General features: G+C 36.0%; 2 protein-coding genes and 1 pseudogene across 10 annotated transcripts in view; all 3 read right to left on the bottom strand.

Moving 5' to 3' along the window:
- LOC111023212 (uncharacterized) overlaps window positions 1-5134 on the bottom strand; it is a 41175-nt gene extending 36041 nt beyond the window's left edge. Inside the window, exon 1 of one of the 5 annotated variants that reach the window (XM_088125597.1) lies at window positions 4800-5130. The gene's annotated coding sequence lies outside the window, so the exon portion shown is untranslated. Of the gene's footprint in view, window positions 1-4799 lie in introns of all 5 variants that reach the window. The other 4 variants (XM_088125600.1, XM_088125596.1, XM_088125599.1 and 1 more) reach the window with 4 other exon arrangements.
- LOC148210816 (uncharacterized) lies at window positions 26-3702 on the bottom strand (annotated as a pseudogene).
- A 4850-nt stretch (window positions 5135-9984) lies between the features above and the next one.
- LOC111023213 (organic solute transporter ostalpha protein (DUF300)) lies at window positions 9985-15812 on the bottom strand. Of its 5 annotated transcripts, none has more exons than XM_022300597.2 (9): window positions 15653-15811; window positions 14520-14676; window positions 14381-14437; window positions 14177-14285; window positions 11750-11931; window positions 11584-11672; window positions 11234-11480; window positions 10734-10964; window positions 9985-10652 (listed from the first exon to the last, which is right to left on the bottom strand). In XM_022300597.2, the coding sequence occupies exons 2-9, from the start codon at window positions 14667-14669 to the stop codon at window positions 10473-10475; spliced, it is 1245 nt and encodes a 414-aa protein (XP_022156289.1). In that variant the 5' UTR covers window positions 14670-14676; window positions 15653-15811; the 3' UTR covers window positions 9985-10472. The 5 variants fall into 5 exon arrangements, with proteins under 5 accessions (XP_022156289.1, XP_022156288.1, XP_087981797.1 ...); XM_022300596.2 differs by having other exon boundaries at window positions 14520-14871; XM_088125671.1 differs by lacking the exon at window positions 14381-14437 and having other exon boundaries at window positions 14520-14871; window positions 15653-15812.
- Window positions 15813-24235: the final 8423 nt, after the last annotated feature.

Consider the following 24235-nt stretch of genomic DNA (forward strand, 5'->3'; position numbering starts at 1 on the left):
CTACAAGATAACATAGGATGCAAAATGAATCTCAACGTACATGAAACATTTGATCATGAAATATAAAATTTAAATGCATAAGTGATACACTTATTCACTATCTTCATCATTGAAATTTAAATGTTGATGTGAACTCGAACTATTTTCAGTAGATACTTCTATATCTTCCGACTCATCATTTATAAATTCATCATCGTCTGAGGATGGTACACTCTTATTCAACTGTTGTAGAATATCTTCACGTACAACAACACTAGGGTCGACGTCATATCTACATAATGTAGCATCTTGGATTGATTCATCAACCTCAATTGCACCAGATATTTCTAACAATTCCATTTCGTCATTTTCTAAGTCTCCATCTTCTAGAACATCCCATACTTGTTTGTTTGGAACAACTTGCACAACCTTCCAATCACAACCAAGCTTAGGATCATTAATATAAAAAACTTGTTTGGCTTGGGTAGCAAGGATATAAGGGTCATCCGTATACCAATAATGTGATGTGTTGATTGACGTAAATCCTAAATTCATGTTTATTCTTTTCTTCTTGGTATCTGTGTCAAACCATTTACACTTGAAAACAATCACACGTCTCCTTTTTGTATATTCTAAATCCAGAACCTCATGTAGTACACCATAGTAATTCATTTCATCTCTTTCAGTTTCTCCAGGTACCATGACTCCACTATTTTGTGTAACCCGACGATTGTCACGCTCTATACAGTGAAAACGCACACCATTGACAATGCAACTACTATATGAGCGAACTTGATTAGCAGGCCCCAGTGCTATCGAGTAGATATCATCAGAGGCTTCTCCTCTTGCACGTAATGAGTACATCTGTTAACGTTGTACATATTAGTTTAAGTCATTATTGAAGTATAATTTTAATTATTGATAAGCATACTTACATGAGCTCTAAACCAATCAGGAAATTGTAATTGGTGCCTTCTATATAAGTATGATGTGTTGTCTGAGCTTAATCGAATCAATCTCAAATGTTGCCTATATTGGAATAATAAAGAATAGAAATGTAGAAAACTTAACCTTGATATATCGAACTTGAAATTTATAAAGACATATATATACTTAAAAATGTACCTGCGATAAGATGCTATATCTGAACAGTTGTTCAATATATATCAATGTGTCATTCGTTTCTCATTTTCAGATAGCGTCCTCACAGTTGAACCCCCCAATGGCCGTGCGTGTTGTTTGAACACTTCAAAATCCCCACAAATTTCACCACTTGGAATCGAGTCATCATTACGTTCATCCCTATTGAATCTTGTTTCTATTCCAGTTAGATACAAGGAGCAGAAGGTTAAAGATTCATTCATGACGAATGCTTCAGCTATGGAACCCTCCGGACGAGATTTGTTTCGTACATAGTGTTTCAATGTCCGTAAGCTTCGCTCAATAGGATACATCCAACTATAGCTAACTGAACCTACAACCTTTGTTTTATACGGCAAGTGAACTGCAAGATGCACCATTACATCAAAAAAAGCCGGTGGGAATATTTTTTCGAACTTACAAAGTATGAGTACAATATCTGTTTGCAGTTGGTCCAAATCATTGACGCGGATTACCTTCGCGCATAGATCCCGAAAGAAATTACATAACTCAACAATAGCCGTACTCACATCCTTTCGTAAGTATGCTCAAACAGCAATAGGAATAAGTCGTTGGAGTAGAATATGAGAGTCATGAGTTTTCAACCCCCATATTTTCCCATCATTCACACTCACACACTGTGATATGTTTGAAACAAACCCGTCAGGAAATTTAACCGATTTCAAGAACTTACAAAAAGCCACCCTCTCACTGGTTGTAAATGTATATGCAACATGTGGTTTTACCACTTTAGTTCCTTGCTTTTTCAAGTGTAAGTCCTTTCGTATATTTAAATCCTCAAGATCCAAACGAGCTTTTGTCGTGTCTTTGGTTTTTCCCTCAATGTTCATCAAAGTCCCGAGCAAGTTGTCACATACGTTTTTTTTCAATATGCATGACATCCAGCTTATGCCTTAACATAAGTTTAGACCAATAAGGAAGTTCGAAGAATATACTTTTTTTAGTCCAATTAATAATACGCTTCATTTTCTTATCTTTTCTGGAAGGATGTTTACTTAACACTGGAAAGCTTAGCGCAATTACTTGTTCTAGGATTTGATCTCCATCCATTACAATCGGTGGAGGTCTATGCTCAAACTTACCATCATGTTGCTTACTCCTGCGCCAACTATGATTATATGGAAGGTAACGTCGATGTCCCATGAAAGAGATTTTTCCTCTTATCCTAAATGATGATGTATGTTCTTTACAAATAGGACAAGCTTGATAACCCTTAGTACTCCATCCCGACAAGTCTCCATATGCAGGAAAGTCATTAATAGTCCACAACAAACATGTGTGTAGTCGAAAGTACTCCCTAGTTGTGCAATCATAAGTGCGCACACCATTTGTCCATAACTTTTTCAACTCCTCAATTAATGGCTGCAAATATACGACAATTTCTTTTCCTGGAGATTTCGGTCCAGGTATGAGCAAAGACATGAAAAAATTAGATTCTTTCATGCACTTCCAAGGAGGTAAATTGTATGGAATAAGTACCACAGGCCACATGCTGTAGGAATTATTCATATTCCCGAAAGGATTAAATCCATCAGAAGCTAATCCTAACCGAAAATTCCTTGGTTCTGAAGCAAAATGAGGAAACTTCCTATCTACATGTTTCCACCCTGCAGCATCAGCTGGATGTCGTAACACACCATCAGTTTCGACTCGTTTGTCCTTATGCCATCTCATTTCAGAAGCAATATATTTTGATGAAAATAATCGCTTCAACCTAAGTATTAGTGGAAAATGACGTAAAACCTTATGTGGAATCTTCTTACCTTTTCCATCATTTATTTTATATCGGGGCTCACCACATACTGGACAACTTTGACAATCAGCAAATTCTTTCCAAAATAATATACAATCGTACTTGCAAGCATGAATTGACTCATATCTTAGCCCTAAGTCATGTAGCTTTCTCTTAGATTCATAGAATGAACAATGAATAGATGCACCAGGTGGAAATGCATCTTTCAAAAATTCTAGTAACATATCAAACGATTTGTTACTCCAATTATTGAGCACCTTCATATGCATCAACTTCACCAAGAAGTTCAACGAGGAAAATTTTGTACAACCAGGGTACAACTGATTACGTGCTTCATTCATCAACTCCTCAAAATTGTTTGAAGTATCTATTTCATCAATATTAGCTTCCGGTTCATCCCCATAATCCGACTCATCATCTACATCCTCTTCCCCTTCCAAATCATTTAGAAGATCAAGCATCTCAATGTCAACATTGTTAACATTATTACACTCTCTAGTTAATTCATCATCTATGGCAGAAGTTGGGTCTCGTTGAAATCGAGCTAAGTTGGCTGGTTCTCCATGATAAACCAATTGACTGTATGAAGGAGATATTCCATATGTAAATAAATGTCGTTCTATTCCGTCCAATGATTGTGCCATTGAGTTCTGACAGTTCTTACACGGGCATCTTGTTTTCCCTGCCTCATTTACATGGCACTTTGCCACTTCTAGAAATTGTGCAACTCCTTCTATATAATCTCTTGAGAATCTATCCCTAAGCTTAATCCAATCCTTATTCATTCTCCAATGTACTTTTTAAACAAATTTGTAAATTAGTACAAATGGACAAAGTTTAATCCTGTAGGAATTAGGACAAAAAGTTAGACTAACTTCTTTTCATAAACCTAAGGATAACCACACAATTTCTAATGGCTCAAGATTGGAGAGAAATATTGAAATTTAACTTAAAGAATACTTAACTTTTATTTTATTTTATTTTTTATTTCTAGAATACAACTTATAAAGTGTAAGTTGGTATCTAAGCTTTTGACCCATGAATGATCCAATCCCCAATTGCGAATAACGTCACAGAAATTAGGTATGGTTCTCCTAACAAGAGAGGAAAATATTTTTTTTATTAAATTCCCAACTAACTTTTGTACAACTTTTCCATACTCAAATTCTCAATCCAACATGAGTAACAAGCTATTCCTAACTAATAATGCAAGGTAAGGATTCTTCACAAATTTAACTTAAACAAGTCTCACAATACAGGCTTTGAATATTGGTTCCACACCATCAGTAGCAAAAAAAAAAAAAAATGAGAATCATCCAACAACACCATTATGTAAAGTAGGAACATTCTAATGAGCAGGAACAAACTTACTTATGTTTTGATGAAAGGGTAGTAGCTTAAGATAAGATTCTCATTGGATCCATTACGCCTAATTTTGTCCAAAAAGATAATTATAAGTGGAGCAAAGATAACTTAGAGGTCTTTTGGCCAATGATAGGAAAAACAAATAGACTACTTCAACTAGCTATGACAAGACTTCTTAAGAGTCCAAAGATATCAGTGGTTTCTTTTTCTGAAATCAGATTCTACATTTTTAGTAGAAGAGGATATGGACCAACCTTTTAAGGAAAAAAGATTCTTTTTTCCCTTTCCTTTCTCTACAGAGTGTTACTTCCAAATAGAAGTCACTAAAAAAAATAAAGGTAGATTCTATTCTCTTATAAGCTTTTTCACAAACGGTAGGAGTGCAACAAATGTCATTAGAAAGTAACATTTCAGCAAGTAGTTTACCGATTAAAAAATCAAATCGTGGATGCAAAAATGAGAAATGATTTGAATCGTGGATGCCAGAATCTTATCACAATCAAACAAAAAAAAAAAACAAAGGAAAGAGGGATGGGCTTACGAAACCAAATCGTGGATGCAAGGATGGAGGCTGTACGTAAGGAGCAGCGGCGACTTAGGCGAGCCAACTGCGGCGTCTGAGATGAGACCGACGGTAGCCGGCGGCAACGTCTGAGGCGAGACCAATCGCGGCAGCGTCTGAGGCGAGTACCAGCAGCGGGAGATAAGGGAAAGAGGAATGGGTTGTGTACAGAGAGATACGGGGAAATAAGGGGGAGAGGGAAGCGCACAATTAGGGATTTAGGGAAAATAGGGTTTTTTATATGTATATATGCCAACGCCTATTAAAATAGCGTCGGGAAAAAGATTTTTCCCGACGGAGCAAATTAGCGTCGATATATGATCGACTTCTCCCGATGCTATTTTAATAGGCATCGGGAAAAATTCTGTGCTTTTTATTTTCCAACGCTTTAACAAAAGTGTTGGGAAAAGTCCTGTAATGCCGACGTTTTTTGCATGCGTCGGGAAAACATACGTCGCTATAACTCAAAATTCTTGTAGTGTCCCAAGAGGCTTAACCTCAATTTTAATAGAAATATTTTGTTTTTGAAAACCGGTATTGTTTTGTTTCTAATTCGAGTTGAATCACAAGCGATCAACCGCTTCCGCTGGGGATTCGATCCCTTCACTCTCCACTCTTCTCACCAAGATTTCACTCAAGGACATGTTAGCTTTATAGCTTCAAACAAACCAAACATTTTGATGATCACAAACTAAGTATAAACAAATAATTTGAGTGTTTCAAAGTGTCCATGGCGTAGAGCTCGAAAAGACAAAAGCAATGCATGTTAAATCACTCAAATTGGAGTTTAAACGAAGAAGTTATGGTAAAAATAAGTTAGGAGAAAAATCCTACGTGGCGGGTGACGTGGAAAAGTGGACAAATCCTACGTGGTGGGTGACATGGACAAGTGGACCACTCAGAAGTTGACATGTGGGATCAAGAGGACATACTTATGGTAACGTTGCATTCAACAATCGAACAAATGAGAAGATGACATGTGACACTTTCAATCTCTACAAATTCATTTCCACCAATTTCTCCCAATCTCCTCAATCACTCTCAATCTCAATCATTTCTCAATCTTCACCAATTTCTTTTAATCACCATGATTATGTTTTTATTTCATTTCCTTACCTCACTTCTTAATCTACACCATTCATCATTTGTTGCCCTAAATCCAATGACTGAAATTCATCATCAAAACTCTATTTAAAGCCACCAAATTCTACCATTCTACACACCAGTCAAAGCAAAATCTTTTGTTTTCAAATTCTCCTCTCAACTTTTGCTAAATCTTCATTCTCTCCTACACATAACTTGCTCAATTTTTTGTGAGAGATTCATTAGAGTATGGCTTTTTAACCATTACTTCGGTGCAAAATTTGTGTAATCCACTTGTGTTATTACATTCTTTATTTTCAAAATTGAGTTTTGTATTAAGGTGTGGGTACACCTTGGGTTGTGAGAAAAGTAAATTGGTTGGATCCTGAACTGGTAAAAAGGATATTGGGTTTCTCTTTACCTTAAGGCAAAAAGAGGGTCTATCGATTTGGTTCTCACCCATAAGAGGGTCATTGTAGTAAAATACCCAAGAAGGAGTCTTGGGGAGTGGAGCAGAAATTTACGAACAACTATAATAATTCTCGGTGTCACCACTCTCTTCTCGTCTCTCTTTTAAATTAAGTATTTATCTATTTTGACTTTTGCTAGATTGCATATAGGTTTACTTAAATATTTTGTTCAATATTTCTTCTTGTTGTTAATCTTCTTTTATTGATTGCAGAATTGTCTATTACCTTGAATTTATTTTTAATTTTGAAAAAGTGGTAAGCAACCCTATTCACCCCCTTTAGTGTTAACATTCGATCCTACATGACACTCGTGTTTATCACTCAAGGGTAGGCTTTTGGTACTAGGTCAAAGATGTAAGGGTTGACTTAAATTTTGGTGCAATCTTACTTTAAAGCTTGATATAACTAATTAAAAGATCAACTCTCACAAACTGAGACTTAGAGTGACTCAATCTTAGAATTAAAACCTCGAGAATTGAACAAAACACTAACAATGATGAAAACTTTTCATGTGCCTGAGATCTTTGAATACTCTTTTTTTTTGCTACTGATTTTTTTCTTTTATTTTACTTCTGTTTTTTTTATGTTGATATGAGAGCAAAGATTAAAAAAATTCAAGACAAGTTGTAGTATGTCTTGTTACACTTGGTAAGAAACTACTTTCGAAAAGAAAATGACAGAAAATAAAATTACACAAAATAAAGATATTTCACCTCTAGAGGCGACCAAAGGATGTCGACCAAGTGCTCTGATACCAAATGATAAGTCCCAAGGTTGCTCGGGTTTACAAAGCTAGAGGTCTTTCTAGGATCCTTGCAAACATTCACAAAAGTGACTAACTTACCAAATGATTCCAACCAAGAGTAGGGTTAGAAGGATGAATCACTCTTATATCACACCTAGAATCTATGATGGTCACTCCTAGATACTAAGACGACTCACTAAAAAATTAGCTTGATCGAGACTAATCTAATGAATCGGTTTAACATCAAACTTAAAGCAAGATTTGAAAAAGACAACACCAAATGTGTTAATGAACAAAAGTTCTAGATTTCAATATGTCAAATCTTAACAATCCCCTTAACAAGTGCATTACAAGCCTTTAAATAGGTCAAATGGTCAAAATCCTTCTTAATGCAAATTGAAGAAAATAAGACATGCAAATTAAAACTTGATTGCACATCAATCTAGATGCTTAAATGCATAAAAGAAAACATATAATGACATTAAATTGTCTTGGAAATCTAATGTAGAAGGCGTTTCATGTGATGACAACGTTTGACAAGCTTTGAATTCACAAACTCCCAAGAGGTGCAATCTGCAAAGGCACCTGTTCATAATTCTGCACACTTTTTTTTTTGTCCTCCATGCCATCTCTCAAAATAGATAGTTTTTCCCTTGCCATCTTTGTTCAATTTTCTTCTTGACTCATTGAAGTAACATTATAAAAAATTTGGGCTCAAAACTCTTTGTTGGTTCTTGTGTATTGATCAGCCTTTCAAGATGTAGTGTGAAAGCCTCTTGAATCTTCTTTGCTTTGCTTCTTGTAATTGCTCCTTTAATACATGTAGTGGATCAACAACTTGATTCGTATAAACTTACATAAAAAACAATAAACTTTATCAAAATTCTTTGAGTAAACTAGACAATTTCTATCATGTTTTTCGTCGTTAGATAATTTTTTGAGTAAAATGAATATATATTAGAAAAATGTATAGAATTTTTATCTTTCGTAAAAATTAAATTACATTCTCTAATGGGACGTTTTTCCACTGATAAGTCAATTAATTTAGAATCAATATTTTTCCATTTTCCTGGATCATATAGATATTATATTCATATTGCATCATACATGTCTCATTATCATTACTAATATCATCAGTGTTTTATTTTTTTTTTATTTTTTTCACTTTCCTCGTCGCCCTCTAGATTTTTTATTTTTTTTCATGATTAGATGCTTCATTTCCATCAACCATACCATCATCTACCATTTTTGTTTCATCTCTTGATTTGTCTATATTTATCATTTCTTCTATTATTTCATCATTTTTATTACTTTTACTTCCAATAACAAATTTATCGAAAGCACCTTCATGAGATTCAATAAGTTTTTTTCATATCCAAATTCATATAGATATATTCGTATTCTAAGTAAGCAAATCTAAATAAATCTCATATATTAAGGTATTGAGGAATCAACAATATGAAATAATTAAAAAAAAAAAAGTAAAAGAATTTGAATGAAAAACCTGGAACTTTGAAACCGCAAGGTTGAGTTGATGAAATAGGAAGCTTTGATTTCTACTTCAACAATTGATAATCTCATGCAAAAAATGAAAATGAAAATGAAAATTTTGAGATTTGAGAGAGATTGAGAGTGAGAGAGATGGGGAGAGTACTTGAGAGACGGAGATAGTTCAACTTAAAACTAGTTGACTAAACATGACAGTTAAATACTTATTAGACTATGATTATGTGGTAATTTTAAATTAGGTGGCAAAAATATACTAATTTTATATTGTATTAGGTTGATTGGAACATGGCTTTTATCTCTCTCTTTTCTCCTTTCTTCTTTCTCTTTTCCGGCAGTAAGAAAGAAATCTTTGACAAGTGATGGATTTGGATTGCCGAAGAGTAAGAAAGATCGATTGTAAATTGGTTTTAAGGTAATAGTTCCAAAACTTGCCAACAGGGGTTTTCACAAACTTCCCGTCAATCTCATATAAATTTCACATTTTGGAAATTTTGAAGGCAAAATTGATGAGAATAAGAATGGAAACCACCGACCCATCTCCCAAATTTACGCCCAAATTCGGAACCCTCCATTTCTGCATTATTTCCACTCTCCTTTGTCTCATTCCAATTTCCTTGGATGGCTTCCACAACTGAAAACACCCTCCTCCTCCATCCCAAAATCCCACCTCCATCTCCATTCCAATTTCCTTGGATGGCTTCCACAACTGAAAAACACTCTCCTCCTCCATCCCAAAATCCCACCTCCGTCTCCCATGGCGGCGCATCAACCCAGGCCCTATTCGCCACTCGACGAGGAACCAGAGGATCTCCCGCCAAATGGGAGCAGGTGTATCCAGCTATTCGGCTTCGGATTCAACCAGACAAAACGCCGATTACGAAGGTAGAAATCTTCTGCGGGGAGAGGAATCTTGGATGGCCAGGAAATTAGAGAAGGTGAAGGAGGTCTTGGAGATGGTGGCCACGTTAGCAGTCCAGTCAACACAATATAATATAAAATTAGTATATTTTTGCCACCTCATTTAAAATTGTCACATAATCCTAGTCTAACAAGTATTTAACTATGTCTAACAAGTATTTAACTGCCATGTAAACATTCTGTTTAGTCAACTAACGGTCAAAGAGTCTCCATGACCATTTAGAACTATTTCTCAAACTTCACGAACCAAATAGACACCTAGACACCGGCTTCAAATCTCAGAGACCAAAAGTGTAATTTCCCCTTAAAAATACAAATACTAAAATAAATATGATCATTTAGAACTATTTCTCAAACTTCAGGAACCAAATAGACACCTAGACACCGGCTTCAAACCTCAGAGACCAAAAGTGTAATTTTCCCTTAAAAATACAAATACTAAAATAAATATTTTGAAAGTAGAGAAACTAAATTGAACCAAAGTTGTTTCATGAACCAAAGTTCGAGTACAAGATCAAAATAGTATTTTAATCCTAAAAAAAAAAAAAAAACATTGCATTCTATTCCCAACAGTTAAAAAGGCAAGGAAACTCGCGACAGAACTCCCACGCTCGCCTCCTCCCCTCTGAATAGCTCGATTCTCTCTTTTTCCCTCCACATTTCTACTTTTGGCTCCTCTGCTCCTTCCTCCTACCTCCTATTCTCAGTTTATCGTTTTTGTGCTTATTCTTCTTCATGTCAGCCAGGTCCACAGATTTATTGTAATTCGACCGCTTACTATTCTCGCTTCTTGATCGTCTCTAATGCAGCCTTCACATCGGCCTTACTTCCTTATTAAACCTTAGGTCGGACCTGATAACAATTCAGAATCACAATCCATAGCTTATCCATTAAAGAAGAATGTGGTGGTGATTTGCATGCACGGTTTCAGACTTTGATGGTTTCATTTCCTGCAAGATTTTCTTCCACGTATTCTTCAATCTCTACATCTGATTCATCTTCATCCGAACCTACAGTTCTTTTATGAAAGGTCTCTTGTATCATTGCCACGCCTTTCTCGACCGGCCCTATTGCTTGGTTTATGGTCAATACAACATCCTTAACAACCTGCTAAGAAATTAAGCGTTAGCATTCAATGCTAAAATCATTTTGATCACAAATGTGCAATTGTTTTTTTACATTACTTACTCGTTGACCACCTTCAAGTACTATGTCCTGAACGCTCTCGGTCACGCTAGTTCCAGGAGCCTCCACATGAGTTTCTGTCCTTTCGACCAATGGTTTTTTATCTTCCCCTTCTTCGACCTCGACTACCCCTTTGACTGTTTCTATGGTGACTCCACGGTACCCAGAAACTGGTATGTGACGATATGGTTCAGCCGAAAAAACAAATATATGGGCCACAGCTGCAATAGCCATCTGCCATGCCATTGAAAACTTAGTGTGAGGGCCAAAGAGATGTATATGTGTTTTCTTCAAAATAAAGCACTTCTTTCCTATTTTCCTGCTCAACAAACAATCACCAATAGGAAAGGTTCAGCAATCAAAGAGAAAAAAAGAAGTCTTTAGAAGTAGCTCTATGTTGATTTTTACCCAAAACTTTCCCGAATTACGAATACATAGAAAGTTCTAACAGGTTCGACAAGAAAAATAGACTGCCAAAACGAAAAAAAAGTAAAGCACATTACTTCTATGCAAATTAAGAAATCCTGTAGTTCTGTTTCTAGTTTCCCCTCCGGCAGAACTCCAAGTTCACGTAATAGAGCAATACCGACACCTTGCCACCAAGTGGCAAACACTATAGCCTTGAAGCTGATGAATTTTGCCAGTGGCTTTATTGGTTTCAGTTGCTCGTGAGTTACATTATAAAACTGGACAAGACAATATAATGCCCACATCTGGCTGAAGTTAAGTACCACTGCTATGTATGGATACCTACAACAAAGATAATAATACTGCAAGCCATAAGCAGAAGTGAAACAAAACTTTTCAAAAGTACGCTAGAAAGGCGCTCCAATATAAATAAATACAAGCATACCCGTAGTACCACTTGAATTTCCCATCACCATAAACTCCAAAAAGCTCCAATATAAATGCTAGGAATGTAGATGCCGTCTTCAGAATCATCTAAACCACGAAGCAATATAAGAAAACTCATTGTCAAGATCAAGCTAAATAAAATTGCCAAATCAATAATGGCTTACATATTGAACGAGACCGAACTTTTCTATTGTGAGCAATTTTTGTCCGAGAACACGTGGCTTAAGGAGAAAGTTCCAAAGTGTTCTTTGAGACTTTGGCCTCTTTTCTTCTCCTTCTATTAGAGGTTCATCCAGCTGATTTTTTGATTCAACTTCAAGTAGTTCAATGACTCTTCTCTCACCACCTTGCATTCATTCAAGAGAAACCATTACACACATGCTATAAGGAACTCATAATATATTAAGTAATGAATCTTTTGCGGCACGGTTAACTGCTATGAAAATAGGACATGGCATATTATAGGTGTAGTAATATTTAGGGGACGGCTAACGGTTTTAATCATCCTAATGGGTTAAGTTTGAGCTTACCCATAATGGGTTATAGAAATTAGGATTCTATAACTTGTATTTGATTTTAGGTTACAGAAATATAACTGCAAAACTTTAGAACCCAAGGACACGGTTGTACAACCTATAGAACAAATCCTGTTCAAGTAAGGTCGTAAACAAACTAAGCTAATTTATGTTTCCTTCCATCAAAGATCACTGGCTTGCCTGCAAAAAGCCCCTTCAATATATTCAGGGAAATTTTGATTTCTTCGATAAATTTGTTTCTTCTACTTCACCTACCCCTAACTTTTATTGGTCTTCTGTTGTTATGTGGATATTGATTGGTTTTCTGATAAACAAGACACAAAATATTTTACCAGTTACTGCATTTTTCTTGATGGCCATCCTGTTTCCTGAACTTTAAAGAAACAAAAATAAATTTCTAGTTCAAATATGGAAGCCAAATTACTTTGAATCAGCAGCTGCAGGTGTGGAAACAATTTGGTTTCACTCTTTATTACGAGAGCTCCATCAGCCTCTTGCATGTGCACACATTGTTTGATCTAATAATCTTGGTGTTTGTTCTCTTTCGAAACATCTGGTATTAAAATAAAATACTACAACAAATATCTTAAACAGTTCTCTCTAGATTTATCTCGAAGATTCTAAATAAATATCTAAAAAAGAAAGGACTCTAGAAATATCCTATCTTTAGTAATATTTCTTGGGATTCGAGAAATTCTAGAAAGTTCTTTAAGATAGGATTAGATTTATAAAAGACATATCTAGAAGTACGTAAGATCTAAAAGGAGCCTAGGAAAATCATAATCAAACGAGCTTTTACCCTTTTGTTCCCCCTCGAGATTTTTGTTCTCGTTGAGCCATCTTATGACATCTACATTATCTTTCAACAAATGAAAATCCATTTGGTTCGGCTCTGGATCCTTTGCCTATAAATCTCTATAAATAGGAGGGATGTCGCACATATTAGGCATAGGCAAGTGAGGAAAGTGAGAAAAGTGAGCCAAGTAAGTGAAGTAAAGTTCGAGAGTATGAGAGAGCCATCTCTCAAAGAGTGTCCTCGTTTTACTTTCCAAATAAAAGTTTCTTTTCTGAAGAGATTGCCTCTTTTACTTTATCCTAATTTCTTCTACATCCGGGTCCTCCATTCTTGCAAAAAGCACATAGAAATCAATTTTCGTTTCATTCGAGAATGTTTTTCTAATGAGAAACTTGAATCCATACATTTGCCTTCATACAATCAGCCTTGAGGGTCAAACATGTGCCTTTATCCAATCAGATTGTTGATATTCTTAGAAGAGGACCCCAGTTCAAGATTCTCTCTGTTCATAATTGGACTAACAGCAGAAATTTTCACAAATAACCAGTCCACTCAGCCTTCCAAGAGGCCCTGGAACTCTCCTCCTTAGAGATGCTCTCTATGGCTTTAATTAAAAAAACTAAATCAATGATTTCCCTTAGGATCTCTCCTCCTCACACATAACTAACTATCTTGTCTCTCATTCCCTTCTTTGCCTGCCTTCTTCCAGTTGAAAATGTTCTGTACGACCGGTCTCTCGTTCCATCAGATTTTAACCATTAAGAACCGAGTTGGCTGTCCAGTCCAAACCAGCTAAACTTGAGGGGAGTATTAGGCAGTTACATTGAGACTTTTTCGAGAAATATGCTAGTTACATTGAGAGAACAATAATCCGCTCGATCAATCTGGTTAGTGGCTAATACATGAACTATGACATTTGGCATATTATGTGTTCTCTATTGTTGAAAAACAAAACCCAATGAAGCAAAAGAGGTGAGATACACGGGGCTCGTTTGGTAATATTCTCATTTCTTGTTTTTCATTTTCAATTTTCTTAACAAATCTAAGTATTTTGTAACTATTATGTTTCTGGTTTCTCTCTTTTTTTTTTCATTCTCAAAATTTTGATGGAAACAAGGAAACAACCCTTCAATTTGTTTCAAAACATAAATAAAAATATTGTTTTATCACAGTTTGGTTAAATTCATAGATGTTGAGGTATGAAATTTATTTTTCTTTATTAAAATTGAAGAAACAGAAATAAGAACCAGGAAAGTTACCGAGACAAGCAATCAAATATCTTCCAAAAGAATACAAGGCAAACGCTTCATAGCAGTTCCTTAGGATGTCACATGCAAGCGAAAATCTGGGATTCCAGAATGATATAATCTGAGAATTAAAGCACGAAGCCGTTATCAGATTTGTACCAAAATACATATTTATTTTATATCAAACTCAAGGAATATATAACTTTTTTATCTCACCGACTCGGTAGCATAAACAGGGACCATAAAAAGAACCGCAACAATCCACTTTTGTTCCTGAAATCAATCAATACATGTCTCTCTCTACTCTGTAATTAAGAGGCTAATTAAGAAGGATGGGGATGAAATTAGGGGTTACCGGTGGATTAGAGTAGGATCTGAGATGCTGTAGAATGAGGAAAGTGGAGAGAAGCAGAGCGACGACAACAAAGCAGGCTGCGATTACAAGTGCTGGTTGATAGAGATCTCGATACATGTGTTGTTGGGGTGAGATCAAATTTGATGTCATCGATATTCTTGCATGATTCAGTGATTCAGTATGAATAAGCATGAACGTACGTACGAACAAAAACAAGAAGAGAAGAGAGTGGAAGAAGCTTCATAGCACTGCAGCGGTGTGGAGTTGTGATGTTGGGCCAAATACAAAACCTCTCACTCTAAGCTTGACACGTAGGATCCGGGTATGCCCAAGCCCAACCTTTACAATGCTACTGCATTACACGTATTTATTTTTTTTCTTTTTATTGAAACTGACTGAATTAATATTTTTTAGTTTTTATCTAATGATCAATTTAAATCAATTGAAATTAATTATAACAAATTAAAGTTATTTTTAACGATCCATGTAATTTATTTTGATATTTAGGTTTAGTACCATTTAAAATTTATAAAATCAAAAATAATATTTAATAGTAAACGTAGTTAAGAAAAATAACTGTAATTAAGAACTATTTCTCAAAATAATTGAATTTGTATATATAGTTATATGATATCTAAATATAAAATTATGGATTCAATCATTGTTATATAATAGGATACAATTTGTATTCTATTAAATATTTTAAGTTATTTTACGTATTTATTATTTGAATTTAAAGGTTTCTTAATTATTTCATGATTATCTCGAAAAAAAAATCATTATTTTCCATTGAATTTTTTTATTTCAAATGTGAAGATAAATATTTTTATGAAAGCTTATTTATGTATAAAGAATGTTGCACATATTTTTTTTAACAAAATTTTATTAATTTTTGTAGTAACTATATTTAATAGTTACTGCAACATTATCGTTGATACTATTTTTGTCCATAAAGTTAATATAAAATTGATAAATAATTATTTTAATATTGAAATTGATGGATAATATACATACATGCGCAGCGGAAGTGAGCAAGAATCGAAATAACAATCTAGATGCATAATACAACCTAGGATTAAACATGCATAATCATACATTATGATGCTTAGAGATAATTAGAGAAAAATACAAACCTTTGTAGCTTTTCAAAAATCTTCAAATAGCTCCAATGAAGGACCACCAAGAGATCTTCCTAGCTAATTCTCAAGGCTTGGAATAGAGTGGTGATACTGTTTTTAGAGAAGGAAAAATTTAGAGAAAAGTGGAGCTAAAAAGGGTTATGTAAGCTTTTTTTTTTGGAAAAAATAGTCAAAGGTTCCAAGACCTCTTGAACAAAGGCCTTCTTAAATAAGCAAATTACATGCAACTCTTGCATGTCAAAGTTCACCAAAAGCTTACAACACATATTCCACTTATGCAGGACATGGCTAAGTGTCAAAATGCATGTCTAAGTTCACCAAAAGCTTACAACACACATTCCACTCATGCATGGCATGGCTAACTGTCAAAATGCATGTCTAAGTTCACCAAAAGCTTACAACACACATTCCACTTATGCATGCATGACTAAGTGTCAAAAAGTGGATTTTTGAGATTATTTAAATGTTCCACTCAACAAGTTAGTGGAATTTTCCACCAACTTGGTTAAAAACATTATTTTAATCTACTTTAGTCAACCTTTGACTTTCTCTGGTCAAAGTCAACTATTTGACTTTTTCCAAAATCTGATGTTTGATGAAATTCATGCCTCCGATTAATGAATCCACATTCATAATTTTAATATTTAAATCCTATTTAAATATTTTGTCCAAATTTCTCAAATTGATATCATATATCTATTACTTAATCATATCTCATATGATTAACCTAATTCGTACGATTCGAATTATTCCTTCAAATTATTCCAAGTTTATTCCTATATCAGCTAGCCAGGGGACCTTATGGACCTACAGATTATGAGCTCCAACGATCCGAGATTAACCGGTTAAACTCTTTAACCTAGTTAACCAACAATCGTTAACTACGCGGTCACTCCACTAAAGCCCGTAGCTGCACTCTCCTCACTGTAGATATATTATGTCCATTTGATATAACCATGATCGGTAAGTCGACCCTTCACAGGTTGTTCGTAATTACAGCTGGGTCAAAATACCGCTTTACCCCTGTAATTACCTCTTGTTCCTTAAGTCCCACTGATCCTCTGATGAACAATGATTTGTAGTCCAAATATGAAATCAAAAATCCTGTCAAACCTTTTGATGAGGGTGGCGCCTATTGTTCAAGACCTGGATTCAGCCCTTAAGAGAACAACCTTTCTACTATTCTAAAATTGGGTAGAAGTGAATTCCTTCTTGCACCCTATGTCCCTAGCTATCTACCGGGCCTTACCTCTGAAATGGGAGGCTTATTGAGCCAGCGCTGTTGAGCTGCTCTCACCCATGCAGATCTAAGGGTAATCCCGAGTAAACAGAAGTTCATAATTAGCTCAGGATTAAGATCGAGTTACCTAGGCCATTAAAGTCGAGATAGTCAGTTTCAAACAGTAAACGGTGTTATAAAGTAAAAGTGACTATCTCATGGTCCGGTCTTATGCAAACTCTTTGCACGGGACACCCCCACTCGCATGACTTCACATGAACGAATTAGGATCACATCGTTTGTACTAGCTACAAAGTGGGCCGCATCCATAGTGTCCCCAGAATAAGGCGCCCAACCTTATTCCTATACTTTAAACCATTTTGACTGTTAACTCAAACTTGATCCATATTTATGTCTCTTACATAGAGTTTGAGTCTCAGGTAACAGTCTAGGATCCTTTATTTTATTGGATTTAGATATAGTAAGAACATTTTATTGGATCAATAACTACTTATTGATTAAAACCTTCAATAACAACTTTATTGAAAGATAAAAGTATATCTGGCATTTTCAAACTATGAGTTTCAGGACATAAAACCCAACAAACTCCCACTTGGACTAAAACTCCAATGGTACATTTTATTGAGTTTAAGTAAGAAAATACAAGAACATTGGGCATACATCAGATACACGCCGAATTATTCTCCCACTTGTCCTAGTTTACAAAACTCGTAGTCCTAGATTCTCTAGGTGACCCTCAAACACTTTAGCTGAGAGGGCCTTAGTAAATGGGTCAGCAAGATTCTCTTTCGAGGTTATCTGAGTGACGACCACGTCTCCCCGGTTTACTATCTCCCTTATGAGATGGTATTTTCGCTCAATATGCTTTGCGCGCTTATGGCTTCTAGGTTCCTTGGAATTTGCAACTGCTCCACTGTTATCACAAAGAGAGTGATGGGCAGATGCATGTCTGGAACGACTTCTAGATCAGTCAAGAATTTCCTTAGCCACACTGCTTCCTTTGCTGCTTCACAAGCAGCTACGTATTCAGCTTCCATTGTGGAGTCCGCAATGCAAGTTTGCTTTACACTTCTCCACACTATTGCTCCTTTATTCAAAGTGAACACTGATCCCGATGTAGATTTTCTAGCATCTTTATCGGTCTGAAAATCAGAGTCAGTGTATCCAGTAATGATCAGATCCTTAGCACCATACACGAGCATATAGTTCCTCGTTCTCCTAAGATACTTGAGGATATTTTTAACGGCAGTCCAATGATCATATCTTGGGTTGGACTGATATCTGCTAATTATCCCTACTGCATAGCATATGTCAGGTCTAGTACATAACATAGCATACATTAAGCTTCCAACAGCTGAAGCATAGGGAATATGTCTCATCCCATCAATTTCTTGAGGTGTCTTAGGACACTGTTCCTGAGACAGGTGAATTCCATGTCTAAAAGGTAATAAACCTCTTTTGGAATTTTACATCTTATATCTAGACAACATTTTGTCGATATAAGTTGCTTGAGACATGGCTAATGTCTTGTTCTTTCGATTCCGAACTATTTGGATCCCAAGAACATGTTGTGCATCTCCTAAATCTTTCATTTGGAATTGCTTAGCTAGCCATTCTTTAACGTCAGACAGAAAACCTATATCATTCCCAATGAGTAGGATGTCGTCAACGTACAAAAGTAAAAACGCTACAGTGGAATTGACGATTTTCTTGTATACACAAGGTTCGTCAACATTTTGCTCAAAGCCATAAGATTTGATCGCAGTATCAAATCTTATATTCCAGGACCGAGATGCTTGCTTCAATCCATAAATGGATCTCTGAAGCTTACAAACCTTTTGTTCTTGGCCCTATTCAATGAACCCCTCTGGTTGGACCATATAGATACTCTCTTCAAGACTTCCATTTAGGAATGTTGTCTTGACATCCATCTGCCAAATTTCATAATCATAAAAAGTGGCGATGGACAAGAGTATCCTAATCAACTTTAGCATGGCAACAGGAGAGAAAGTTTCCTCATAGTCAACTCCCTCTCTCTGGTTGAAACCCTTTGCCACAAGTCGAGCCTTGAAAGTCTGTACTTTCCCGGTATGGTCTCGTTTTCTCTTGTAGATCCGTTTACAACCAATTGGCTTTACGTCATTTGGCTGATCTACAAGAACCCAGACCGAATTGGAATACATTGATTCCATTTCAAGGTCCATGGCTTTTATCCATTGGTCTCGGTCCACATCATTCATCGCCTATTTATAGGTTGATGGATCATCTATGCTGTCATCTGGTATGACGATTTGAGTTTCAGTTAAACCCAAGTAACGGTCAGGCTGAAGAACAACCCTCCCACTACGTTGAGGCATTCTCAACTCTTGAGAAGGATGTGACTGACCATAAATGTTAGTTCCATCAATTACTTTAGTTGATGAACTAGCTCTTTCTGCAGTGTTTTTGGACATCTTATTCAATACTAGCCTACTGTGAGGTTGATGACTCCTAATGTGGTCTTCCTCTAAGAATGTGGCATTTGTCGACACAAATACTTTATTCTCTTGAGGATTATAAAACAAACCACCTTTTGATTCTTTTGGGTAACCTACAAATAGGTATAATTTTGAACGTCGTTCCAATTTCTTAGGGTTTTGCACCAACATGTGTGCTGGGCAGCCCCAAATCCTAAAGTGACGTAAACTACTTTTACGCCCTTTCCATAGCTCATAAGGTGTTTCAGAAACACTCTTAGAGGGAACATTGTTCAAAATGTAGATAGAGCAATGTAGATAGCGGTCTCTAACGCATGTCCCCAAAAGGAATCAGGTAATTGAGCATAGCTCATCATAGAGCGAACCATGTCTAATAAGGTTCAGTTTCTTCTTTCAGATACACCGTTCTGTTGAGGCGTACTAGGTGCAGAGAGTTGTGACTGAATTCCATGTTCTCTCAAATAGTCTTGGAATTTCAAGTCCATGTACTCTCCACCTCGATCTGATTGAAGTGTCTTTATTGATTTACCTACTTGGTTTTCAACTTTTGCCTTATATTCCTTGAACTTTTCAAGGGTTTCAGACTTGTGATGCATTGGGTAAATATGACCATACCTAGAATAATCATCAATGAAGCTGATGAAATATTCATACCCACCTCGAGCTCTTACGTTCATCGGTCCACAAAGGTCTGAGTGAACGAGCTCTAAGGGTATCGTGGCTCTAAAACCCTTTCCAGTAAAAGATCTTTTAGTCATTTTTCCGTCAAGACAGGACTCACATGGTGATAAGGAGTTATCTTCTAACTTATTTAAAAGTCCACTCTTAACCAGCCTCCCAATCCTATTGAGATTTATATGTCCAAGTCTTAAGTGCCATAATAAAGTGTTAGAAGAAACCTTTTGTCTTTTATTCTGAGTTTCGACAGTTCTAAACATCTCAGTCATAAAGATAAAATTTGCTCTGGTTGGTCTTAACTTATATAAGTTGTTTTCGAGTATAGCAGAACAAATTTGAATACCTTTTCTGAATATGAACGCTTCATTAATTTCAAAGGATATTCTATACATTTGTTCTAATAAACATGAGATAGATATTAAGTTCCTTTTCATAAGAGGAACATACAAAACATTTTCTAGTAAAATGTATCTATCGTCAAAAAACAACTTTAAATCTCCCACTGCTTTGGCTGAGACAACATCTCCAGTTCCAACTTTGAGAATTATCTCGCCTTCTTCCAGCTTCTTCCAGGAACTAGTTTCCTGAAATGAGAAACAAATATGGTTAGTGGCTCCTGAATCAAGTACCCAGGTGGAAGTATCATACTCCACTAAACATGTTTCAACAACTAGTAAATCGTATTTACCTGTCGTTGCTTTCTCTACCTTCTTCTCGGCAAGGTACTTCGGGCAATTTCTCTTCCAATGCCCGTCTTGGTTGCAATGGAAACAGATTCCCTTTGGAACAGTCTTTCCCTTGTCAACCACGGAAGCCTTCCCCTTTTCCTTCTTCTTCTTCATTTGAACATTTCTGTTTTTTGAAGGTCCAGCTTTTGCTTTAGAGGTCGAACCTCTTGGTTTTTTCTTTCTGGTGGCAACGTTTGCCTCCACTTCCTTCCCCTTAGCCTTAGTAAGGTTCTGGAAACGCTGGAGCTCGTTTAGAAGGGTTGTCAAGTTGAATTCTATTTTATTCAGAGCAGCATTGGTCTGAAAAGGTATGAAGCTCTTCGGAAGAGACTCCATAATAAAACTTACTTGACTTGCCTCATCAATGGTGGCCCCATTCACTTCAGCAGTATTGAAGTGGACCATCATGTCCAGGACATGTTCTCTAACAGAGGTCTCCTCCTTCATATGCTTGTTGTAAACGTATTTAAGTGCCTCGTGTCTCAAAGTCGATGAAGGTTGCCCGAACATTGCCTTTAATGATCCAAGATTTCCTTTGCAGTCATCAAGGGTTCATGTTTCTTTGCCAATACATCAGTCATGCTGGCAAGAATGTAGACACGGGCCTTATCGTTGGCTTTGACCCATCGATCAAATGCTTCCCGAACATTTCGGTTGGCATTTGCGGTAGGGGTTTGTGGACATTCCTCAGTTAAGACGAATCGTAGGTCATCGACGACTAGTATTGTATTCAGATTGTTTTTCCATGTTGAATAATTATCTCCGTTTAGTTTTCCCGAAGCTAAGAGTTGAACTATTGAGCTATTCATGCTGAAAAACAAACATACTTTATATAAGTTCTAAATCCAATTTTAAGTTTAGCAAATTCCAATAAAGTACCCAATTTTTATTTATATTTGCAACGATACTTCAATGGTTTAGAACAACCTCCACCGAGAGGCAGTCAACCATTCCTCCATTGAATTAAGACAATCTTGACTAAATGCTAATACCAGAATAACTATTATTCCTATAGCCTTTAGTTATCATTTGGTTTGGTCAAGAATACACTAACTCTTAGTAATTCTTGTAAGTGTGACCTTCCACTTTCAGACTTCTAAGATTAGGATCAATATGCTCCCGAAATTGGAAAGTCAAGATTGAAAACGAATCTAAGAAATCCTATCCTTTTAGGAGTTCACGGTGTTCCGAATCCTATAATACCACCCTCCGATTGGTAAGGTCGCTCCAGGGCAGATATGTAGGCGCATTATAGGACTCTCACGGTGCGACCTAATGGAAGAGACCGTAGGATTTTGTTGACACTAATCCTTCACCCACTTACTATGAACTGCTTCCCCTATTCACCCTATTCATAACCCATGCAAACACTCTCCGAAGGGAGGCCGCTCCCAGGGCGGCACGAAGCCAAGCATGGATCTCACGTTGTGAACTCTTAGGGACGCTAGAGCTAATAGTATGTTACTAATCTCCAGCTGAAGTGTTCTTGACGGTTTAGGGTATACTTACACTTAGACATATATTTAGGCTAAATAAACATATCCTAAGTTTAGGTGATTGATCCAAATATAACTCTTATATTGGATTTAAACCTACGATGTCTAGGTGATAAACAAGTTTTATTACCTCACACCACTCACGCATGCTCATGAAATTGGTTAACACAACTCAAGAACCGACTCAATCTCCAGGTAGGTGGTGTTCCGTAAACCGTCAACTTAAATACCCCCAGCCTTAGGCAAGATTTTATCGGGTGAGTGTTCATGTTTTACCAATTTATGAGTTAACGACCTAGTTTTTGCCTATGAAAACTTTGCATTGGCCATTTAACCCTAAGTGAGCATGCATATTATCTTTGTTATGGATTTTAATGTCTATTTCTTTTATAACACTTATAAACTATAGGCATGCTCCATAACCATACATTCAAATCAAAATTTGAACTTATCATGCATACTATACATTATAACTACTTACAAGATATCTCATGCATGATACATGCTTAATCCTATGGTGGGATTTTAAATCTAAATGGCATACATTATGCACATTCAATATAAAACATTTAATTCATACATTCATAATGCATAATTAAATCAACAATTAAATTGCACTGGTTTTGGCATCCTTACAGCTAAATTAAACTAAATTATTACAAAACAGTTTTGCAAAAGCTTGAACCGGCCTTGAACCCCTTCAAACTGAACCTCCATGAACCCAAACCGGCTTGAAACAGCACGAACCAGACCGCAAGGGAGGAAAATCGAATCGGGTCGAAATCTTTGTTGCAAGCGGGTCTGAAGCTAAATTTCAGCCTTTATCTCTTTGAATTTGACCAAATTACAACCTAATTTCAACTCTAATGACTCCGGAACAAAATAGAAATAAAGGACATAATTACAGGTCAAAATTAAGAGGATTGCCAAAACCGTAATATATCCAACTTAATTCAACCGCAACATTCATCAAATGGATTTGTACCCACCATATGCAAATGAATGTTATTCTAGATGCTCTGATACCACATGATGGATAATATACATACATGCGCAGCGGAAGTGAGCAAGAATCGAAATAACAATCTAGATGCATAATACAACCTAGGATTAAACATGCATGATCATACATTATGATGCTTAGAGATAAGTAGAGAAAAATACAAACTTTTGTAGCTTTTCAAAAATCTTCAAATAGCTCCAATGAAGGACCACCAAGAGATCTTCCTAGCTATTCTCAAGGTTTGGAATAGAGTAGTGGGACTCTTTTTAGAGAAGGAAAAATTTAGAGAAAAGTGGAGCTAAAAAGGGTTATGTAAGCTTTTTTTTTTTGGAAAAAATAGCCAAAGGTTCCAAGACCTCTAATGTTTGAACAAAAGCCTTCTTAAATAAGCAAATTACATGCAACTCTTGCATGTCAAAGTTCACCAAAAGCTTACAACACATATTCCACTTATGCATGACATGACTAAGTGTCAAAATGCATGTCTAAGTTCACCAAAAGCTTACAACACACATTCCACTCATGCATGGCATGGCTAAGTGTCAAAATGCATGTCTAAGTTCACCAAAAGCTTACAACACACATTCCACTTATGCATGCATGGCTAAGTGTCAAAAAGTGGATTTTTGAGATTATTTAAATGTTCCACTCAACAAGTTAGTGAAATTTTCCACCAACTTGGTTAAAAACATTATTTTAATCTACTTTAGTCAACCTTTGACTTTCTCTGGTCAAAGTCAACTATTTGACTTTTTCAAACATCCGATGTTTGATGAAATCCATGCCTCCGATTAATGAATCCACATTCATAATTTTAATATTTAAATCCTATTTAAATATTTTGTCCAAATTTCTCAAATTGATATCATATATCTATTACTTAATCATATCTCATATGATTAACCTAATTCGTACGATTCGAATTATTCCTTCAAATTATTCCAAGTTTATTCCT

Source organism: Momordica charantia (assembly GCF_013281855.1).
Source record: "Momordica charantia cultivar OHB3-1 chromosome 6 unlocalized genomic scaffold, Mcharantia_2.0 BLBB01000006.1, whole genome shotgun sequence".
Taxonomy (NCBI): Eukaryota; Viridiplantae; Streptophyta; class Magnoliopsida; order Cucurbitales; family Cucurbitaceae; genus Momordica; species Momordica charantia.

Coding starts and splice junctions, on each gene's coding strand:
- LOC111023213 (XM_022300596.2), bottom strand. CDS start 14,711: ATGCTTATTCATACTGAATCACTGAATCATGCAAGAATATCGATGACA. Junction 14,286..14,380: donor CTGTTTATGCTACCGAGTCG/GTGAGATAAAAA, acceptor TTTAATTCTCAG/ATTATATCATTCTGGAATCC. Junction 10,653..10,733: donor TACTTGAAGGTGGTCAACGA/GTAAGTAATGTA, acceptor ATTTCTTAGCAG/GTTGTTAAGGATGTTGTATT.